The sequence below is a fragment of the Salvia splendens genome, chromosome 21, assembly GCF_004379255.2.
Source record: "Salvia splendens isolate huo1 chromosome 21, SspV2, whole genome shotgun sequence".
Classification (NCBI taxonomy): Eukaryota; Viridiplantae; Streptophyta; class Magnoliopsida; order Lamiales; family Lamiaceae; genus Salvia; species Salvia splendens.
Genome location: NC_056052.1, coordinates 4,938,122 through 4,958,735, shown reverse-complemented (window position 1 = coordinate 4,958,735; position 20,614 = coordinate 4,938,122). Strand labels below are relative to the sequence as shown.

The following is a 20,614-nucleotide window of genomic DNA, read 5'->3' as shown; positions in this document are numbered from 1 at the left end:
GAGTACAACACCACCACCCTTTGCGCTGCTTCCCAATACCGCCCTCGAGCCGCCGTATGCTCTGTCCAAGACTTCAGTTAGGAATGTTTTAGAGTGCAATAAGAAAGAGATTGTGATACTTGACTATGATCGAGTCGAGGAAGGATTTGATGATTCTTCGGAGAAGATTCTACATTCTTCTTCTCGTTTTGGTGGAGTTGAAAAGGTTGAGAAGATAGAGAAGTCCAGTCCGGATTCCGCACGTAAAGAGAAACCGGTTCATGGTTGCATCGAGATTCAGTGCTCGCGACAATTGAATGCTTCTCGATTCAAGATTCCCCAAGTCCAGATTGGTTTGGGAAGTTCCATTGTGGACAACGCATCGCTGAAATTATTGAGTGATTCATCTCATGTCAAGGTTGTCGCAAGTATGAATCATCGATCAACATCGCTCGACGCCGATGTCCGGTTGATTCCTCCGCAAAATGACACTCTATGCTTGAGCATTCGTGGACGCATTGATGCAGGGAGACGACCAACTATTCGGTGTATGTTTGATCCAGGGGGATTCCTCGACGCTCATCGTTGCTTCATGGTTCCCACCTTGAGGACGGTGGATTTCAACCGTGGGGGAGTTGATACGATTATTATTATTATTATTATTATTATTATTATTATTATTATTTAGTTAGTTAATTATGGATTTGCATATCTTTTTCATATCTTTTGTCTTGTTAATTAAGTTAGTATCCAATAGTGGACATTGTTATTCATATTATTCATTCAAGAAATATCAATTATCCTTCTATTTTATTTTCTCTTACTCTCTTTCCTTTCAAACGTGCAAAACGCACAAAATCATAATTTTGACGCCGGATTGATCGACGGGCAAAAGCTCCCGCGACGTTCGACGCAAAATCTACGAGTTAAGGAACTTCATCCTTAACATATTTCTATCAGATCCACCTTTAGAATCCCTTGGGAATGCATTTATATAGTGTATCCAGAGTTTAATTAGTATGGGTCCTTGTTAGGGATAGACCGATAATAATGAAGTGAGGGTTTCAGAAGACGTTTCATATTCAAATTTGTATCCTTCACTTCATCATACATCGTCCTGGTTTCACAAATTTATTGGTTCTTTTGTTTCGTTGACTGAAATTCCCTTTTCAAGTCTTTTCCTGCGTCCTCCGGTTCTCTAAATATTTGTACACTTGGCAATGCCTCATTCCATATCTGATCTACCTTTGCCTATTTAGGAGGTCTCATTAGCAAAAAGAGTAAAGTTTTGTTAGGTTTATTGTTTCAGGGTTACAGTGGTCTCTTTGTCTTGAAAAGAAGCAACAATTTTCTAGGATCAAAAGAAAATTGGAGCATGTCTAGACAGTTGAAATCCATTTTAGGTCGACTTGACTGCATAAAAAAATTATCCAAAGAAGGGAATGCTAACATGGGTTTCTGTGTGTGCATGCCAGATTCGCATTGTTGCTGCTCAGGCTCTTACAACTATGGCAGTCAGATCTGGTGAGCCTTATAGGCTCCAGATCTATGACTTTTTGCATACTTTGGCTCACGGTGGTGTACAATCTCAGTTTTCAGACATGCATACCAGTACTGGTGAAGATCAGGGAGCAAGTGGTACTGGCCTTGGATCTTTAATAAGTCCAATGCTTAAAGTCCTTGATGAAATGTATAGTGCACAAGATGAACTGATAAGTAAGGAATACTTTCTATTATCTCTCAGTTTTAACTTTCTTGATGTGCTTCTCAATTTTTGTTTTGCCATTGAATGTTAGAGAGATGCGCAATCATGACAATGCAAAGAAAGAATGCTGTATGAGACTCATGAGAGGCTGTTAGATCTCGTCTCGCTTTTTTGCTATGTTTCAAGAGCAAAATATCTCCCTTTAGGCCCAACAAGGTGCTTTGTCCCATCTGCTTTACCTCTTAGCTGATGATATTGGATTCTTACGGTCACCTGATTGATGATATGGAGACTTCATTTCTGGAAAAAAGAGTTAGTTATTTCTTACAAAATGTATGCCCCCATAGAGCCATTGTCCTTCAGTGTACATAACTGTTTTTCTACTCATTGTAGATGTTGATAACAAAAATCTGAGTTCCTAAAAGAATCGATCTAACTGGTTTTCATTTTATTTTACTTGATATTTTGAAACAGTGGCAAGCAGATCGATATCTATCGCACTCGGCACAATATAAGCGCGTCAACGGGCTTCAATGACCCTGCTGTTGCTACAGGGATTTCTGATCATATTTATGAAACATCCAAGCCAAGGGTTCCTGATCTTTTTATGAAACTGTCAAAACGAGGTCAGCGGAGCCAGATGCACTTGATGATGACCTTGTTAATTTTTGGGCTGCAAATCTAGCTGATGATGGTGCACCTGCTATGAACAGGGTAAAAATCAATGAGCATGTCTAACATCTAATGGTTGGTACTTAGAATTCAAATATCAGGCTAAGGAATGACAATAATTTTTCTTGTTGGCTGCAATATTTTATGTAATTGCACACTTCCTGCTTTGGGACTGTTGTTACACTTAGCTACTGGTAACAACTTTTATAGTAGTAGTAGTAGAGTATGTATATTTATGTTAATAAACATGTTGAGTCTACTTATAGGATTCTTAGAATGAGGAGTTAGGAAAACCATATAGTTTTTGGGAAAGATGTTTGCGCAGGGAATGATTTGCCATGATATCTCTTATTTTGGAAGCTTTAGATGCAAAAAGGGTAAAGAAGAATTCTTAGAAGGGGTGTGAGATAACTGGATAACACTAGTTTAGAGTTGGTCGGTATGTTTAAAATCTCTGACAGTTCAAGGATTTTCAGATAATTCTAGTTAGGATGTCAATATTTTTTTGCATCCCTTTTTGGTGACTTACACTTCCTGATTGGACTTTTTGTTTCTTCACTAGACTCATAAGACCCCCAGTATATTTTATTATTGTACTCCAAGTGTTTAATAGTATTATGTTTCTCTAGAATAAAAGAAATTGTAACCAATTATCTTACTGTATGAAGTATTTCTGCCAGGGCGTGATCGAAGTATTCGGTGATCAGTATCTCCGAAAGCCTACCCCCGAAGATTGCCGGAATCTGCTGCGGATGCACGGGGATCAGCACGGGTTCCCGGGAATGCTAGGCAGCATAGATTGTATGCATTGGGAATGGAAGAACTGTCCCGCTGCCTGGAAGGGGTTTTACACGACCGGCTACAAGGGAAAAAATCCCACGATGATCCTCGAGGCCGTGGCTGATTACCGGTTGTGGATTTGGCATGCGTATTTTGGGATAGCCGGTTCGAACAACGACCTAAACGTCCTCAACTCGTCGCCCCTTTTCAACGAGCAGTGCCAGGGCATCGGTCCGGCCATCAGTTTTGTCGCCAACGGCAACCAGCATGATATGGGCTATTACTTGGCGGATGGGATATACCCTAGGTGGCCCGTCTTTGTGAAGACGATCCGGTGCGCATCAGATCCGAAGAAGGCCTACTTTGCGACGCGGCAGGAGTCGGAGCGAAAGGACGTGGAGCGCGCATTTGGTGTGCTTCAAGCTCGATGGGCTGCAGTTAAGGGACCAACGCGTTTGTGGCATGTCGACTGCATTGCTGATATAATGTACGCATGTATTATCATGCACAACATGATCGTCGAAGATGAAGGTGTACAACTGACTGATTGGGCCACCGACGATAATGAAGCAGGTCCAAGCCACGGCGTCACCACCGCCAACGTACGAGGTGGGGTACCGCACGATGAAGAAGCCCTCCTCCAAGCACATGCCGACATGCGTCAGACGGAGGCTCATATTCGACTGCAAAAGGATTTAGTTGAAGAGTTGTGGGCGCGGAGGATTGCAAGGCGTTAGTTTTTATGCAAATTTATGTAATTTTTTAAATGTAATTTGTTTAATTATTGTACTTTTTTTTAAAAATTAATGTACTTTTTAAATTTTAATATTATTATTCGAATTTTCCGTATTTGTCTCGTAAATTAAATTCCGTATGTTGATACGAGTGTAAATTAAATTATATAATTGTTATTAGTGATGTGGATAGGTAGTGTGAAGGCTATGTGAGGGCTATTTGATGTCCAGTTGATGTGGCAAGCTGATGTGGCAGGAGAATTGTAGTGCTGATGATGTGGCAGTGTGAAGGCTATTTGATGGCTATTTGACGTCCAGTGCTATTGGAGATGCTCTTAAGAACGATGAAGAAAAAGAAAAGATAAAACCGAAGAAGAAAAAAGAGACACCTCTATAATACTGTATTACTTACTCTATTGAAAAAGAACACCCAAGTTAGAAGGAGGAAAAGTTTCCCTGGGAATTGTATTACTTTCTATAGTTTCTTATGATTAAACCAAATATAGAAATTTAAAAGTTTTTTTTTCTTCTTATAATCAATCCAAACACTGAAATCTAATTATTTAAAAATCAGATTACTTTCCAAGAGTGCAATATGTGACAAACAAACATACCATTACTAGTTTATATCAAACTTGAGTAACACTAAATTGATTAGCTAACATTTCCATCATAATAATTTTAAAATACTATTATTATTCCTGACAAACCCATCAATAGTAAAAATATTTGGGGTCCACACTTAATTATATTTGCAACATAGTAGGAATCCAATAATGTAAATCGTAATGCATATTTGGCTGCCATTGATGCAGTTGGAGGTGTGACAAGAGCTATTAACTTCAGAAGCTTTGATTGAAGAAGTTGAATGTGAGTAATCACATTCACTCTTTCTAACATATACTCCATATGTTAGCTGACCTTTGCTTGAATTGTATTTTTCTTTATTAAGTAAAAATATTTAGTAAAAAGTAGCAAGTTGAATTTCAAATAAGATTTAGAGTTTAGTTTCTTTTGAAGTTTGAAGTTTTGGAGAAATGGCCATCCCTTTTCTAATCCTCCATAACATAAGTTTGCAGTCTTGTTCCCTTGTTGTGGAAAAACCTTTTAGTTTCTTGCATACCTATCCCCTCTTACTTTTCAGGTTTTATGAGTTTTAAACTATTTCCCTTTTCTTCCCCACTTTTCTGCTCTTAAATTCTCACTCAAAGTTTTACTACTTCTTTAGGCTTTAAGGTATAAATTTATTATGTTTGAAGTGGTTAGATTTTTTGTTTGAGATTCACATATTTTCACATCTCAGTTGAGAAATTAGTGCTTCTTGTATTATGGCTCTCTCCTCCCAGGAAAAAGATTGATGTTCTTGATTATGTATATGTTACCTGAGTTCTACATGACACAAGTCTTTTTAAACAGTCTTAACTTGAGCTTAGTTTTAACATTTTAAGCATATGTGATAAACTCGAATTTTAACTGTTTTATTGGACATTAAACATGATCTTTTATGTGCTTTCATTGCATTATCTTAGAGTTTATGTCCATATTTCACTATAAATGTGCTTTGATGAGTTTATCTAGTGTTTAAAGTTAAAATAGGTAAAAAAGGGTCAAAATGAGCCAAGACGAGGCTGGGGTCTGCTCCAAACGTTAATCTGCCTATCAAAATGGGGTCCAAATCCTATTTTGAGACTGTCATTGTCTTCATCATCGAAAGAGCTTTGCGTGGGTACCTCACACACCCCAATCGGAGTTCGGATGAGAGAGATATAGCCGATCTACGAAAGCTGCGCGCGACTGCCGGGAGTGCTACCCGACCAGGTGGATTTTATGTTGAATAATTCCACCCGGCCGGGTCCGTCGAACTGACGATTTTCTAAGCCAGGCGCGATTTTTGAAGAGGGAAATAAGAGGAAAGAGCTAGGGCAACTCGAGGGCATTCTCTCCCAGCCGCAAAAACACATTCCCTCCCTCTAGGAAGCACTCTTAGAAGAAGATTGGAGATTCAAGCTTCAATTCCTCCGCCAATTGTAATCCGTATCATGAATCCCGTTGTTTCCCTTAGTTTTTGCTTGTTTTCTACTTTGAACATGAGGAACTAAACACTTTATGTAGAATTCTTGGTGAAGATGCATTGATTCATAGATTTAATCCAATTGACTTCGTCTTTATCTTGCTCTTGTAATTATTTGATTTATTCTTGTGCTTTTTCCTAACAATCGCTTGATCACCAATTGGGAGTGTATGGTTTCTTAGAGTAATCGGAAGATGAAATAATTAATCTTGAAAGAAGAATAATTCACACATTAATTCAATAGAACTCGGGAGAGTTGAGGTTTTGAGTGAAATCTGTTATCTAATCGATCTATTGGGAGTTAGGTCTAAGAATTAGAAGGGGACTTCAATTATTACACTTAATCTACAGGTTTCTCACCTCGGGAGAGGGTTTAATCTACAATTGTGATTGATTCAATAATTCTAGAGACTTTAAATGGTAAATCGATTTCAATTGGGTTAGGCTATGAGTTGTGCATCAGATCCTTGAATTCTGCATATTTCTCTATCATCTTACACAACTTGCTTAATTGCTTTATTGTTTAAGTGTTCTATTTTAATCTCTGCATTTACAAGTTTTTAGTAGTTAGTTTTAAAACCAAAATTTCTGATCGTCTGGATAGTAGTTGAAATTAGTTCGTGGTACTTAGGTTGACACTTAATTGTCTCTGTGGGATACGATATACTCTTGCTTGCTATTTGCTACGATAACCCCGTACACTTGCGGGTATTATTTGGGTAAAATAAAGTTGAGTGAATATACAACATGCTATCTTCTTACATGTTCCACTTCCTCATTCGCTCTTTCAGATGGCAGCCACTCTTCTTGAAATTGATATAATGTTTTTGACTAAAGTATGTTTAGATGATCCAGTCGGCTCTGCGTACTGTTCAGTTGATCCAGTCAGATTTCTTATTGCTCTATGTTCACATCTTTGCCTAATGGTATGTCTTGTTGGAGCTGGATCTGATGGAAAAATAGATCTCTACTTACCAACCCCTTCAACCTGGCTCAGTTTACCTCAATTGATATATAGATTAGTTCAAGCAGCAGTGAGTTATATGCTCCATTAGAAGCATTTTCCATATTTAGTTTTCCTAACTGATAATTTCTTGTAGATTCGGATTTAGGTTTCCTCACGATGTCTTCCTTCCTTGTTCTCTATATATTTGGACATTGCACAATACTGTACATATGTTGGTATTCAGTTTACTAGATAAAATATTACCAAAATACAATCCAGTATTGAGTTGTGAAATTCTTTTAGTCATAGGAGGTTAGCTATGACTAATAATCGCATGATTATCCATCTAGGATTGAATTGTGATATTGAATCAAATGAACCAAACATACTAAATATTTAATGCAGGATACAATCTTACAAATCGAACACCCACATAATGTACCACCGCGATTTATAATGTACATTATGCACATATTGGATCCGACTAACTAGACAAGTCTATCTATCATGAAGATGACGAAGCGCAACTCAATTGTTAAGACGCTTCTCCTCTAACAAATATGTTAGAAGTTCGAGTCACCAATGGAGAACCATTATTGATTCTCTTTAAAAAGAAAAATATAAGTCTATCTGTCATGAAAAGTATACTATCTACATCCTATAATAGTTGAGTGGTATTCCTTTTTATACTATTCCTAAATAATTAAGTCATTTCTATTTTTAACTGAAACTTTATTTTCTCTCCTAATTTACTCTTTCTCTCTCTCCCACTTAATTCACTTTTATACTTTTATCCAGTCACCACTTAAATTTTTAAACACATTTTTAAATCTGTGCCAAAAATAAAGATTCCATTGTGAAAGATTGCAACTAAGGTGGGACAGAGAGTACATGATGAAAACTGATCTCTCTCTCTCTTAGTCACATATCCAATTGTTTCTCCACCTCATAGGATCAAACTGAATGTCGTAGAAACATATACTAATTAATTACACATTGTGCTTGGACGATTCTCAATCACGAGCCTACTCCTAAGGTTGCAGTGATGGGTTGAAGCTTTCCTTGACTGCAAATGATTGAGATTTAATGACTTGAGATACTTGTTCAGCTTCTGGCTCATTGTCCTGCATGTTACAAAAACATATTACATTTAAACTAAAGGCTTAGGCTTATAAATAAATATGCAGATTTGAGATGACTTACTCGATGGTTATATAAGTTATATACATTCACATCCAAACCAATTGCTATATGATCCTCGGGAGTTGTCCATACCACATTATGCGCCATCCCCACCTGCTACATCAATTATCATAAGTTATTCATTAGTATATTAAACAAAGATTTCCTAGCTCAAAGTATGCATTAAGAATATAGCAATAACCTTCTGCAATGCCCTGAAAGCACTAAACCTCAACACAGGCCTGTGAGAAACACGAAGAATTCCGCGCATGACATCTATGGCAGCTTTAAGCTCAGGAATACCTATGCCTACCACCCTTGCCAGTGACCGGAATCCTTCTATTGCCACCATTTCATCTTTATCATGGGCACAAGACAACATGCATTTGTATCTAACAATGTCCATGACATAGAAAGGTGGACCCTACATATCTCAATCTATATATATCAGCACTTGAGAAAACCACCCCTGCCATCAACATTAATTTTAGACTAGCAACGATGCAATACCTTAGTAATACTGCGAGCCAGGATGCAAGGCCCCAATGGCGAAGAAGACCAACAAGAATGCCCGATAATATAACACTCGGGAATAAAACGCCCGGAAACATGACGGCAGGTAATATAACGAAAGTAAATATCAGACAGTTTCATCGCAATGCACCGTTCACGACGTAGTTGTCCCATCTGCATGCTCATAACATGTAAATCCAACGGACATATTTGCGTATATAGACATGAAAAATGAGCAACAAATCAAGAATAGTGTGTCACCATCTATACCCCATGGAAACATCTTACCATAAATTCTAGATACATGGCATGGAACTGAACGTGTTTTCCTTTATCAGAAACAGTTGATTCAGGGTATACTTGACCGAGTGTGATGGCCATCCTTGGATCTCTCTATAAGAATATAAAATTATATAACTATAAATACTTCAACTACAAGCTAGATAATACTTTTGTAATTCCTCAAATATGATGTAATAATACCCTTATCAGATTGATTGCACACACAAAGGAGGCAATTTGAAGAATAGGACGGTCGTCACATAGAGCCTCATCGAGGAATTTCACGACTTTGCTTAAGGATGTGTCATTTGTAATATGACGAAGCAAACGGATAGCATTTGCCCGATATGCAACATTACTGGTGTTTGCGTCTTTAAGTAACGAACTAGTGACCAGAGGGTAACCTTATTAGCCAAAAAAAAAAATTAGCCCCTAACTAGGTAGAAGAGAAACATGTAAATGTAAAAAAAAAAGAAAAAAAAAGAGGAAATGTGAACCTCGTCTGCAATAGGGCAAAGATCCCTTGCAATTAGATGAAACATTCTTCTCAAATGAACATCTTGGAAACGATACAGATTAACAGCAGAAGAAAGTATAGCTACAGCTTCACTCTACAAAACATATTACACTAAAAGTCAAATACTATCCAAATCCTATCACATACTACTTTCTCACGAATATGTGAAAATTGAAAATCTCTACTCGGTTGGAATCGTGTGCAGTTAGTTATGTAACACGGTCATAAATAGTTCTCGGGTTTCATGAATCTCAATTTCCCAATAACAACATGGAACTTGTTAAGAATATTAGTATTCTGTCTCACATCGGTGATGTGACGTAGCCTAGCTTAGTCTCTTGTACTATACATATGTGTCATGTGTTGAGTAATAAAATACACCAAATACACTACTACTTTCTCTACTATGTCTATTTACTTTTTCGCTTATATCTATATTTTATTGCTCTACATGGTATCAGAGCGGATTCAAATCCGTCTCTAGAAAATTAGGGTTTCCACAAAAAAAAACGAAAATAGGGTTGCTGCCACTGCCTGCTCTTCCGTTCCTACTCTGATCTATTCTACCCGAAATTATGAGTGTTCTGTTCTACTACTCTACCCGAAATTATGGTTCTGCTATACCACTCTTCCTGAAATTACGGCTCTGTTATGCTCTACTCTACTTTGTCTGTTATCCTCTACTCCGCTACTTTTCCCAAACTAGGGTTTCTGACATTGCTGCACTCTGCGCTATTATTTGCTTGTTGCTTATTTGCCTGATGTTCTACTCCTACTCCGTTACTCTGCGCTACTCCTGCTACTCTGCTACAGCTGATACTAACTACCATGCATCTGCTATTGCTACAGTTGCTACTACTGCTCTGCATCAGATGCAACTTCTGCTACTACTGCCCTATAGCTGCTACTCTGCTGCAGCTACTATTACTCTGCCTTGCAACTCTACTTATGCAACAACTGCAACTAACTATTGCCCTATAGTTTCGGCTACTACTATTGCTGCCGATGTTTGAGGAAAAACGTTTTTGAGAACTTTGTACCAAGCTGGCCAATATAAATGTTCCAGCTTGAGGGGGAGTGTTAAGAATATTAGTATTCTGTCTCACATCGGTGATGTGACGTAGCCTAGCTTAGTCTCTTGTACTATACATATGTGTCATGTGTTGAGTAATAAAATACACCAAATACACTACTACTTTCTCTACTATGTCTATTTACTTTTTCGCTTATATCTATATTTTACTGCTCTACAGAACTAATTCGAATACCAAAGTTGAGAGAGAGAGAGACCTTTGTGAATGTTTCACCCTGATTGAGAAGATACAAAAGATTTTTGATGATCTAAAGCAGACAGAAACCGAAATAAGTATACAATTTTAACTAAAAACTGAAATAAGTATACAATTTTAACTAAAAACTGTTGTAATTATATTAAATTTGACATTGTAGAAAAAAGTACCTGCAAACATCTTGTTTTATCAAAATGGTGATCACCAAAGCCCCTCACTTCAGTTAAAACAGCATGTTTCTCAATTGCCATAAACCAAGAGCAATCTGGGGAAACATTAAAATATTCAGAATTTAGTTTTTTCTATTTCAAAATAAAACGAACAAAACGAAATCAAAAGAATATATAGAATTGTTCGACCTTTTTTAGTAGAACGATCATCGTCTCTCTTCCCAATCTGCTGCTGCATTGTATTCAACTTATACTGAAAAACTCAGAAAACAAGGCCAAAACTTACATACAAGTTGTACGAACACGATCTGTCACTTCTCTCCAAGGGCACATCTGAGACTTTTGGAGACAATTTAAATGGATCAAAGAAAGTAACTGATGCAGTTCATTTGTGCAGATCAGTTCAATAAGGAAAAGGAAGGAAAATAAGAAAAGGAGGAAAATAAGAAGAGGAAGCGTGGCTACTGATAAAAACGTAATACCAATAAGGGAGCGGCTCTTCAGGATTTATGAGAAGGTGACGAGTGGCAGTCATTAGAAGCTGTAACCGAGGGAGAGAAAGTCGTTAGAGGGGGAGAGAGAGTGAGAGAGAGAGAGAGAGAAGGGAATTACAGCTCATATCATAGCTTCAATACTGATTGAAGGTTTTTTGCAATTCACGCATGAAAGTAGCGTGTTGAATTGTTTAGAGTGAATCTGGAGGTTCCTCTTGCTAGTATCGTGTATTTCCTATTTTGTTATCTTCATCTTCATCAATATAATTCCTATATTTCTTAGTTCAATTAGAGAGAATTTAAGCTTCATCAACTGGTATCCAGAGCCCTTCATCCTTGGCCATGACAACACGGTCACACACACATGGCAGAAATGCTGCAGGAGTTGAGTCAGAGGCAGGAGATCCTTCACAAGCAGACGATGGAACAGCGGCAAGAAGCTCGAGAAAAAACCACAAGGACCGATGCTCGATTTGACAAGCTGATGCAAGTAATAACTGCCATGAGCTTGCAGAATCAAGCGATGAGACCATCGGAGAAGACAATTCCAGTGACAACGGGAGATGGCGAAGGACCAAACGTTAGAACAGAAACAGAAACACAAATGGATGAGTAAAGCATATGTTAGAACACCAAGAGCAAAGCTCAGGCCCCGGAGTAAAATAAAAGTTATATAAACAACAAATTAGACTATGTCCCATCGACCCACAACCCGGATTCTAGTCTCATCGCCCCGGACCGACCCGCAAAACACTGTATATGTTTAACATCGAAACAATTAGACTATTATGAAAAAAATTCAACTTTTCACTGAGGAAATATATTGGTAGGATTAAAGTAACAGAAAGTTTATTAATTAAGAAGCTATATGTGTCGCAAGACCTGTTCCCTATGTTAATTTCTGCCCTCAAAACGAGATGTCCAGAAACAAAATGATTCAGGACATTAGATATGGATACAAAGATATACATATGAATAAAAGAGCAAGAGAGATCAGATGTTAGCGCATGCCCTAATAATCATCATCCACATATAGAATTGGTGTTTGGGCAAGTATCTCTATGCCTCTCCTTGCAATTTTCAATCACAAACTAAAAAAAATAGACAGAATATTAAAAAAATATGCAATCAAAGAAGAAACAGATCAAGTGTGATCACCACATGACTAAACAGAAACAATAAAATAACTAATTTTTGTCGACAAACTTCAAGAATCCTAGTAGCTTACACAGATATGAAAAGCTAAAACACCTAATCAGTGAAAGCCATCACATTAAATTGAAAATAACAAAACAAAGCAAGAACACAGAAATGAACTAGATCACAGCGGTTTCAATCGATTCAAAACCTAATACAAAAGGTATTATAGATACTATAAACCTATAGCTCAAATTATCCCCAATTATAGCTCCATTTAATTTCTGAATTTGAATATAGTATGCAGCAAAAGATTGAAATTTCTCGATGCAGATGCTGAATTAAACGAAATATGATCTTAAACAGAAAAAATTGAGAATAAGATTCAATGTCTATTGTTTACCGAGATATAAACAGCCGACGGTATTGAGGTGGACGGCGGTGGCGCGGCTGGAGTCTGGACGAATAGGAGCGAACGACGGTGGCTTAAGGCGAAAGACGGTGGCTGTAGGCGATTAGCCGTCGTTTGAGTCTAAGGCCACACTCCTCTACCTTGCATGCCCCACAAATAAAAACGGGTCACGTTAAGTTAACCTAATTATTAACTTAATCCGGTCAAAATTCAATTAATATTCGTTGATAGTTAAATTTAATCATTTTCATCCAATTTAGATTAAAAGTGGCCCATTTTTATTTGTGATGGACCGAATAATTCAAAACATAATATTTTAGACCAAAATTGTAAAATTGCAATATGTTAAGGACCAAATTGAGTCATTATTCTTTAAATTTCAGTGGCAACACCAGCCACCCAAAATCAGCCGAACTTATTTCACTATTTTTTTACTTTTATTTTGAAGTAAAATAGCAAAATAATCTAAATTGAACACAATACTAAAATATACTCCCTCTATCCTTTCAATAATATAAACTTTTAAAATTATACGGGTTTTAATGTAAAGAAAAAGTGTGTTAGTGGAAAATACGTCTCACCTCATTAGAGAAATTTTTTTCCTAAAATAGAAAGTTTCTACTTTTAAGAAACGGATCAAAAAGGAAAATTTTTTCTATTTTTACGAAACAGAGGGAATATTTAATATTAATAAAAAAATGTAAAAAACAAATTACATAGGAACAAAAAAACACATAGTATAATAAAGAAAAAGACAAATCTAATGTATCTCAATTTTGTGCGAAGCCTGTCGATCATGTTCCTGACATACTTGGATTTTACATGGTTTTAGAGGGTGATTTTGAATGAATTTAATCATATTTCGTTTATTATTAGACGTATTTATATCTACTTCTCTATTATGTTGGTATGTTGACCATTTTGTTAAGAATGTGTAGAAAAAGGTACTCCCTCCGTCCCAAAAAAATTGAGTCATATTCCTTTTTAGTCCGTCCCAACAAAGTTGAGTCATTTCATTTTTTAACAAAAGACAAAACATCTAATCACTCTTTTTTTATTCCATCATTTACTTTACTATCTCTTATCTTTCCTCCTTTTTTCATCTGTCCTATTTATTTAATATAAATTCTTAACCTCCGTGCCCAAAAGTTTTATCTCAACTTTTCTGGGATGGAGGGAGTACAAAATATGTGTAGCAGCGTTGGTTGAGACAATTTTTACTGGAGATTTTGAAGTCAAATCAGCCTCTAATCCATATCATTCTCTTCGTCTTCGAAAGAGCTTCGCGTGAGTATCTTAAACGCCTCAATCGGAGTCATGTAGAAGAAGTTATGACCGTTTTACGAACACTGCGCTGTCCAGAAAATCTCACCCGACCGGGTGAATTATTACCCTATAATACCACCTGGCCGGGTGAATTTCCTGTGGATTAATTCCACCTGGCCGGGTCTGTCAATCTGGCATTTTTCAAAGCTGAAACACGATCTTTTGAGGAGAAAAATAAGAGGGAAAAATTATGTCAATTCTAGACACACTCTACCCCCGCCAAACACACACACATTCTCTCTAAAGCACTCTTAGAAGAAGATTGAAGATTCAAGCTTCAATTCCTCAGCCAATTGTACTCTGTATCATGATTTCCATTGTTTTCCTTAGTCTAGACTTGTTTTCTTCCATGAATATGAGTAGTTAAACTGCTCATGTAGAATTCTTGTTGAAGATGCATTGATTCATAGTTTTAATCCAATTGACTTCGTTTTTATCTAGCTCTTGTGATTGTTTGATTTATTCCTGTGCTTTTTCCTGTCAATTGCTTGATCACCAATTGGTAGTGTTAGGGTTTCTTAGAGTAATCGGGAGGTGAAATAATTAATCATGAAAGAGGAATAATTCACACTTTAATTCAATAGAACTCGGGAGAGTTGGGATTCTGAGTGGGGTCATTAATCTAATCGATCTGTTGGGAGTTAAGTCTAAGAATTAGAAGGGGGCTTAATCTGCGGATTTCCCACCTTGGGAAAGGGTTAAATTCATATTTGTGATTGATTCAACAATTCTGGAGACTTTAAATGGTAATTTAACTTCAATTAAGTTACGCTATGAGTTGTGCATCGGATATTTGAATTCTGCATATTTCTCCATCATTTTCTACAACTTGCTTCTTTATTCTCTTGTTTAAGTGCTTATTTTAATCTCTGAATTTATACGCTTTTCATAGTTGTTAGTCAAAATCCAAAATTCTTGATCGTCTGTATAGTAGTTGAAATTTGTTCGTGGTACTTAGGTTACACTTAATTGTCTCTGTGGGATACGATATACTCTTGCTTGCTATTTGTTATAATAACTCCGTACACTTGCGGGTATTATTTCGGTAAAATAAAGTTGAGTCAGTTCCCCTACATTTTTTTCATACCCTTGTCTCGGGTCTCCTCGAACAGCTTCATGGTGTGGATCAACGACTTCATATACGATGCATCAATGATCCCCTGGATGTGGACTTTGGGTTGCGCCGTTGCGGGTGGCTCGGTCGCATTGGCCTTGCCCTTTCTCTTGGTTGCTTTTTTGGCCCATGGGACGACATTATGTTGCCACTTGTGTGTCTAAACTCTCCTCCATATGAGAGTTCAAGTCGAAGGCATCGCCCCCGCTGCTGGTATAGCTTTCGCAGTCGCTGGCCTTGGTCCTCTTCAGGCTGCTAGCCTCATAACCCGGCTAGAATTTTGATAAATCCTTCACGAGGAGGAAGGCGTCGTAGTACTTAAACTCGGGACTCAAATTGTCATTGGAGTACTTCTTCATGGCCTTGTTGCGGATGTCTTCCAAACTTTGGTCATTGTCCCACGTCCTTTCTGTGTTGTGGTAAGTTGTTTCGGGGTGTGCGGCTTTGCCTAGTCGGGCTTCAGCCGGTGGTACTTCTCCAAGATCCACCCCCAAATTTGTTGACCCTTTGGTTGTTCGCGAAGATCGGGTCCTCGGAGATGTCGACCCAACACCTAGTCATTACCATTGTCTCATCAAGGTTGTACCTCTTGAGACCGAAGGGGCACGAATGAATGCATCTCCCAGCTGCCTAGAACACTCTTTTTCACTCTAGAACACTCTTGAAGGTGAAGATTGGCCTTTGACTTGAAGATTTAAGCTTCTATTCCGATTGTTCACCCCTTGGGAGTATTTTATTTATTTTCCCTATGTTTTTGTTTGGTTTAGTTGTGTTAGCTTTAGCCATGAACATGAGGAACTAAACCTCCATTGTAGAATTCTTGGAGAAGATGCACTAATTTCATAGTTTTATACGATTGATTTCGTATTTACTTTGCTCATGTGGTTGTTTGATTATTTCTTGAGCTTTATTCATTCAATTGCGTAGCTAACTCTTGAATGTGTTAGGGTTAATAAGATTAATCGGGAGATAAAATAATTAATCTAGAAATAAGAATAAATCACACCTTAATTCAATAGAACCCGAGAGAGTTGCGATCTTGTGTGATGTCTTTAATCTTGAAGGTTTTGGGGGTTAGGTGTTAGTGTAACTACAAACACCTAATCTACGAATTTCTTGCCTCAGGAGGGGGTTTAATCTAGCTAAGCGATTGACTTAAAAACCCTAGAGACATTTAAAGGTAATATGAATTGATTGGATATAAGCTTAGAATTGTGCATCGGATCCTAAAATTCTACATTTCTCCATATTATCACATCTCATCATTGTTTATTTGTTCTTGTTTAATTTAATTTAATGTCACTGTGTTTAGTAGTTGAATTAGAACAAAAATCTATTTTTGATTGTCTAGATAGTAGTTAAAATTGGTTTATGGTAGTTAAATTGATATAATTAGTCTATGTGGGATACGATACCGATACGTGCCCTAACTGCGATAGCCCCGTACACTTGTGTGTGACTTGGTAGTAAAATAAAAGTAAGCCAGCTACTGCCTCATTGACTCCACCTCAAGCTCAGGAGTGGTTTCACTTGACTTTTGAGTAGCTTGTTTGGTAGGATGTAGATAGGGTATTTTTCTTTTATAAAAAACAAGATCTCTATTCATCATCATTTCTGATTTTGTGCCTATATACCCCATAGCATGTAGCCCTTCAGTCCTTCCTGCAGGCCCAACATCATACACCTGATTGCTCTAGGCCCGAGCTTTCCTTGCTTTATGTGAGCATAAGCACTACATCCATAGATCCTGAGCATTTTATAATCACCGCAATTGCCAGACCACCTATAGTTTGGAGTGCCAAAATTTATTGTTGAGGAAGGGCACATGTTGATCAATAGGGCAACATAAGTGACGGCCTCCCCCAAAACAATTTAGGCATTCCAACAGGTAACATCATACAGCTCACCATTTCCACTACGGTTCTATTCATCCTCTCTGCTATTCCGTTTTTGCCGAGGATTATTGGGCACAGTTCTATGCATTATTCCTTTTTGAGTGGGGTCATTAATCTAATCGATCTGTTGGGAGTTATGTCTAAGAATTAGAAGGGGGTTTAATCTGCGGATTTCACACCTTGGGAAAGGGTTAAATTCACATATTTGTGATTGATTCAACAATTCTAGAGACTTTAAATGGTAATTTAACATCAATTGAGTTACGCTATGAGTTGTGCATCGTATCTTTGAATTCTGCATATTTCTCCATCATTTTCTACAACTTGCTTCTTTATTCTCTTGTTTAAGTGCTTATTTTAATCTCTGAATTTATACGCTTTTCATAGTTGTTAGTCAAAATCCAAAATTCTTGATCGTCTGTATAGTAGTTGAAATTTGTTCGTGGTACTTAGGTTACACTTAATTGTCTCTGTGGGATACGATATACTCTTGCTTGCTATTTGTTATAATAACTCCGTACACTTGCGGGTATTATTTCGGTAAAATAAAGTTGAGTCAGTTCCCCTACATTTTTTTCATACCCTTGTCTCGGGTCTCCTCGAACAGCTTCATGGTGTGGATCAACGACTTCATATACGATGCATCAATGATCCCCTGGATGTGGACTTTGGGTTGCGCCGTTGCGGGTGGCTCGGTCGCATTGGCCTTGCCCTTTCTCTTGGTTGCTTTTTTGGCCCATGGGACGACATTATGTTGCCACTTGTGTGTCTAAACTCTCCTCCATATGAGAGTTCAAGTCGAAGGCATCGCCCCCGCTGCTGGTATAGCTTTCGCAGTCGCTGGCCTTGGTCCTCTTCAGGCTGCTAGCCTCATAACCCGGCTAGAATTTTGATAAATCCTTCACGAGGAGGAAGGCGTCGTAGTACTTAAACTCGGGACTCAAATTGTCATTGGAGTACTTCTTCATGGCCTTGTTGCGGATGTCTTCCAAACTTTGGTCATTGTCCCACGTCCTTTCTGTGTTGTGGTAAGTTGTTTCGGGGTGTGCGGCTTTGCCTAGTCGGGCTTCAGCCGGTGGTACTTCTCCAAGATCTACCCCCAAATTTGTTGACCCTTTGGTTGTTCGCGAAGATCGGGTCCTCGGAGATGTCGACCCAACACCTAGTCATTACCATTGTCTCATCAAGGTTGTACCTCTTGAGACCGATGGGGCACGAATGAATGCATCTCCCAGCTGCCTAGAACACTCTTTTTCACTCTAGAACACTCTTGAAGGTGAAGATTGGCCTTTGACTTGAAGATTTAAGCTTCTATTCCGATTGTTCACCCCTTGGGAGTATTTTATTTATTTTCCCTATGTTTTTGTTTGGTTTAGTTGTGTTAGCTTTAGCCATGAACATGAGGAACTAAACCTCCATTGTAGAATTCTTGGAGAAGATGCACTAATTTCATAGTTTTATACGATTGATTTCGTATTTACTTTGCTCATGTGGTTGTTTGATTATTTCTTGAGCTTTATTCATTCAATTGCGTAGCTAACTCTTGAATGTGTTAGGGTTAATAAGATTAATCGGGAGATAAAATAATTAATCTAGAAATAAGAATAAATCACACCTTAATTCAATAGAACCCGGGAGAGTTGCGATCTTGTGTGATGTCTTTAATCTTGAAGGTTTTGGGGGTTAGGTGTTAGTAGTTACACTAACACCTAATCTACGAATTTCTTGCCTCAGGAGGGGGTTTAATCTAGCTAAGCGATTGACTTAAAAACCCTAGAGACATTTAAAGGTAATATGAATTGATTGGATATAAGCTTAGAATTGTGCATCAGATCCTAAAATTCTACATTTCTCCATATTATCACATCTCATCATTGTTTATTTGTTCTTGTTTAATTTAATTTAATGTCACTGTGTTTAGTAGTTGAATTAGAACAAAAATCTATTTTTGATTGTCTAGATAGTAGTTAAAATTGGTTTATGGTAGTTAAATTGATATAATTAGTCTATGTGGGATACGATACTGATACGTGCCCTAACTGCGATAGCCCCGTACACTTGTGTGTGACTTGGTAGTAAAATAAAAGTAAGCCAGCTACTGCCTCATTGACTCCACCTCAAGCTCAGGAGTGGTTTCACTTGACTTTTGAGTAGCTTGTTTGGTAGGATGTAGATAGGGTATTTTTCTTTTATAAAAAACAAGATCTCTACTCATCATCATTTCTGATTTTGTGCCTATATACCCCATAGCATGTAGCCCTTCAGTCCTTCCTGCAGGCCCAACATCATACACCTGATTGCTCTAGGCCCGAGCTTTCCTTGCTTTATGTGAGCATAAGCACTACATCCATAGATCCTGAGCATTTTATAATCACCGCAATTGCCAGACCACCTATAGTTTGGAGTGCCAAAATTTATTATTGAGGAAGGGCACATGTTGATCAATAGGGCAACATAAGTGACGGCATCCCCCAAAACAATTTAGGCATTCCAACAGTTAGCATCATAGAGCTCACCCTTTCCACTACGGTTCTATTCATCCTCTCTGCTATTCCGTTTTTGCCGAGGATTATTGGGCACAGTTCTATGCATTATTCCTTTCTCTTTGCAATAACTCTGGAAAGCATTAGACAAGAATTCCATACAATTGTCTGTTCTAAAACACTTCAACACAGTCCATTTCTCCACCTCCACAGAACTACATCAGATCTTAAACATGCTAAAAAATTCTGATTTATCTTTCAGAATATACACCCATAACTTTCTTGAGTAATCGTCAATTATTGACATGAAATATCTTCCACCACTAATAGTAAAAGATCGTCAAGGACCCCATAAATCACTCTGAGCATAATCTAAGCAGAGGTTGAGGTGTGATTACCTGTTGGGAATGGAACTTTCTTGTTTTTTCCCAAGATACATTGCTCACACTATTCCAGATTCTGTGGAGTGAATGATGGGATCAGCTTCTTCTTGACGAGCTCCTTGATGCCTCTGTCACCTACATGCCCAAGCCTTTTGTGCCATAAAGTGGAATCTGCCTTCTTAGCAACAAATAAGCACCCTCTGACTGTGTCACCTATCAAATAGTATAAGTTGGATCTTCTCTTTGCCTTTAGCACAATATGGAAATCTTGAGGCAAAATGACAACCTTTGGTTTCTAGCATCCCTAAGAATATAAGGTTCCTTTTGATTTCAGGGATATACCTCACATCAGGCAGATCATCACTGAGTCATCCTTGAGTCTAATTTTAATAGTCCCAGCTCCCTCAATCATGCATATATGATTGTTCCCGAACATTACAACCCTTATCATACTCAAGATTCATGAACCAATCTTTATTGGATGTCATATGGAAACTACACATGGAATCTAGGATCCAAGAATTTTCTCC

The 20,614-nt window shown here is 37.8% G+C and overlaps 1 protein-coding gene and 1 long non-coding RNA gene across 9 annotated transcripts; one reads left to right on the top strand and one right to left on the bottom strand.

Annotated features, from left to right (window-relative positions):
- Positions 1-1,049: 1,049 nt before the first annotated feature.
- LOC121783708 lies at positions 1,050-3,095 on the top strand. Its single transcript, XR_006046623.1, has 4 exons — positions 1,050-1,695; positions 1,776-2,017; positions 2,159-2,398; positions 3,037-3,095. It is a non-coding gene; the product is annotated as an uncharacterized LOC121783708 (long non-coding RNA).
- Positions 3,096-7,709: 4,614 nt separating this feature from the next.
- On the bottom strand, positions 7,710-13,022 carry LOC121783707 (coatomer subunit gamma-like). Of its 8 annotated transcripts, XM_042181863.1 has the most exons (10): positions 11,030-11,074; positions 10,841-10,935; positions 10,672-10,722; positions 9,362-9,475; positions 9,066-9,268; positions 8,871-8,975; positions 8,580-8,756; positions 8,272-8,493; positions 8,091-8,183; positions 7,710-8,011 (listed from the first exon to the last, which is right to left on the bottom strand). In XM_042181863.1, exons 6-10 carry the CDS (start codon positions 8,961-8,963, stop codon positions 7,919-7,921), a joined length of 678 nt encoding a protein of 225 aa, XP_042037797.1. In that variant the 5' UTR covers positions 8,964-8,975; positions 9,066-9,268; positions 9,362-9,475; positions 10,672-10,722; positions 10,841-10,935; positions 11,030-11,074; the 3' UTR covers positions 7,710-7,918. The 8 variants fall into 8 exon arrangements, with proteins under 8 accessions (XP_042037797.1, XP_042037796.1, XP_042037794.1 ...); XM_042181862.1 differs by lacking the exon at positions 10,672-10,722 and having other exon boundaries at positions 11,030-11,073; XM_042181860.1 differs by lacking the exons at positions 8,871-8,975; positions 9,066-9,268; positions 9,362-9,475; positions 10,672-10,722 and adding exons at positions 11,323-11,381; positions 11,453-13,022 and having other exon boundaries at positions 11,030-11,179.
- Positions 13,023-20,614: the final 7,592 nt, after the last annotated feature.

Coding starts and splice junctions, on each gene's coding strand:
- LOC121783707 (XM_042181856.1), bottom strand. Junction 8,757..8,870: donor CCATGTATCTAGAATTTATG/GTAAGATGTTTC, acceptor ATGAGCATGCAG/ATGGGACAACTACGTCGTGA. Junction 8,012..8,090: donor ATAACTTATATAACCATCGA/GTAAGTCATCTC, acceptor TGTAACATGCAG/GACAATGAGCCAGAAGCTGA.